This window comes from Eimeria necatrix, genomic scaffold (genome assembly GCF_000499385.1).
Source record: "Eimeria necatrix Houghton genomic scaffold, Enh_scaff2426, whole genome shotgun sequence".
Taxonomy (NCBI): domain Eukaryota; phylum Apicomplexa; class Conoidasida; order Eucoccidiorida; family Eimeriidae; genus Eimeria; species Eimeria necatrix.
Window position 1 is genome coordinate 1 of NW_013653002.1, and position 2,230 is coordinate 2,230.

Here is a 2,230-nt window from a genome sequence, read left to right on the forward strand (position 1 = left end):
TAAAAGCAGCAAGACAAGGTAGCCATCGTTTGACGAAAATAATGAAACTGCTTTATTGAAGACATGACGAAATGCGGAAAGGGCGAGATGAACTTTTTCCAACTCACGGTCTGAAGAACGTGGATCAACAGAGCTGTCGTAGAATATGCGTATAAAAGCCAGTGAGTCAACATCTACGCTCCGCACTGTTTATGCGTTGCCATATCATTTGCAGTGTCAATCTTTCACGCAGCCAAGCCTAACTGTCTAGCTTTGCAGCAGAGCATAGCTGCGTGAATTCCAAAAGCAGCGCGTCACAAAACCACCACAAGCTCCGCAAACGGCGGGTACAACAACTCGAATTTCGTCGGCTTCGCGGCATGTCCCAAAATGTTTCTGTTCCAAAAAAAAAACATCGCCGTCTCCTTCAACCATTGCTCATGTAGGAATTCTTAAATATTAATGGATGCACTTTAGCACACAGAGACGCCATCTTTATCACAACTCTACCTAATCATCAACACGCAACTCCCGCATTCCGAAAAACACAGACAAACGTTCATGGCCTTATCCGAAATCCATCAACCTAAACAGACGGAGCACGATATTCTGCCCATACGTTCAGCCTCCCACATTCATCATCCACAGCTGCGCTCGACCCACACATGCGATATTTCTCCCCAGCAGAATTTGATATGCTGAGCATTCCTGAAATCGCCACGTTTCCATCCCACATCGATATTTTGACAAACCTCAACAAACCCTGGACATACGCTGCACTTGTGTCTCGCCTCTTCAGTGTTTTCCTAGTCTCAACTAAAAGCACCAAAAGCCTTTTGCACACCCCTGCGTTCTTGCAGAAACCAGAGCCCTTGCGAACTGCTTTTGACACGTACTTCCTGCGAAACACGCAGCCGACCTCTCTTTGCGTCGAGAACTGCACCTCCCTCAAGTCTCTTCTCTGATCGGTTGTCCCTGTGACGCTGCCGCACAACAATCACGCCGGACAGCAGCAGTCCTCCCTCAAATCCTAACGCCCACTCTGTGCTCCCACTAACGCACCACTGCTCATCCACACTGCTGCATACTCCACCAAGCCCGAAACCCACTTCCTGAAAAAAACAGTTCCAAGTTCACGGATTCTTGAAAGGGTCATACGACTCACTCACGAGGCCCCGGTGCTCGGCAGATACGTCCACACTCCCACAAACTTCATCAATACCTGCGTTCGACCCAAACATGCATGCGATTCCTCCCCAGCAGATATGAACACGCTACGCATTCCTGAAATCGCCACGCTTCCTTTCCACATCGACACTTCGACAAACCTCAACAAACCCTGTGCATGCGCTGCTCTTGCATGTCGCCCCCTCAGTGCTTTCCTAGGCTCCACTCAAAGCAGCAAAAAGCTTGTGCACACCCCTGCGCTCCTGCAGAAATCTGACACACGGCGAACCGCTTGTGACACGTACTTCCTGCAACACACACAACTGACCTCTCGCTGCGTCGAAAACTGCATTGCCCTCAAGTCGAGACTCCGAGGTCTTGTCCCACTGACGCTGCCGCGCAACAATCACGCCGGACAGCAGCAGTCCTCCCTCATATCCATACGCCCACTCTGTGCTCCCACTAACACACCACCGCTTCTCTCCACTGCTGCATACTCCTCAACACGCGACACCCACCTTCTGAATAGCATACGTCCAACGCCACGCCTTCCATAACACTTCATACGCATCACCCACGAGCTCCCAACGCTCTGCACATACGCCAACCTTCCCACAATCTTCATCAATGCCTGCGTTCCACATACACAGGTGACCACTCTCTCCAGCAGAATTCAACACGCTGAGCATTCCTGAAATCGCCACGCTTCCTCCCCACATCCACACATCCAAAAACTTCACCTAACCCTGTACATACGATCCACTTGTGTTTCGCCTCTTCACTGCTTTCCTAGTCTCAACTAAAAGCACCTAAAGCCTTCTGCACACTCCTGCGCTCTTGTATAAATCAGACACACGGCGAACCGCCTGTGACACGTACTTCCTGTGACACACACAGTTGATCTCTCGCTGCGCCGCGAACTGCACTCCCCCCACGCCTCCTCTCCAGCAGCGCGTCCCTCTAACGCTGCCGCGCAACAAGCACGCCGCACAACAGCAGTCCCCCCTCAAATACATACGCCCATTCTGTGCTCCCACCAACGCACCACTGCTACCCCACACTGCTCCGTACTACTCAACACGCG

General features: G+C 51.5%; 1 protein-coding gene across 1 annotated transcript; it reads right to left on the reverse strand.

The window, feature by feature from the left end:
* Positions 1 to 565: 565 nt before the first annotated feature.
* Positions 566 to 1,835, reverse strand: ENH_00033210 (hypothetical protein; the record flags this gene model as incomplete). Its single annotated transcript, XM_013580259.1, has 4 exons — positions 566 to 954; positions 1,145 to 1,201; positions 1,475 to 1,597; positions 1,721 to 1,835. 4 exons carry the CDS (start codon positions 1,833 to 1,835, stop codon positions 566 to 568), a joined length of 684 nt encoding a protein of 227 aa, XP_013435713.1.
* Positions 1,836 to 2,230: the final 395 nt, after the last annotated feature.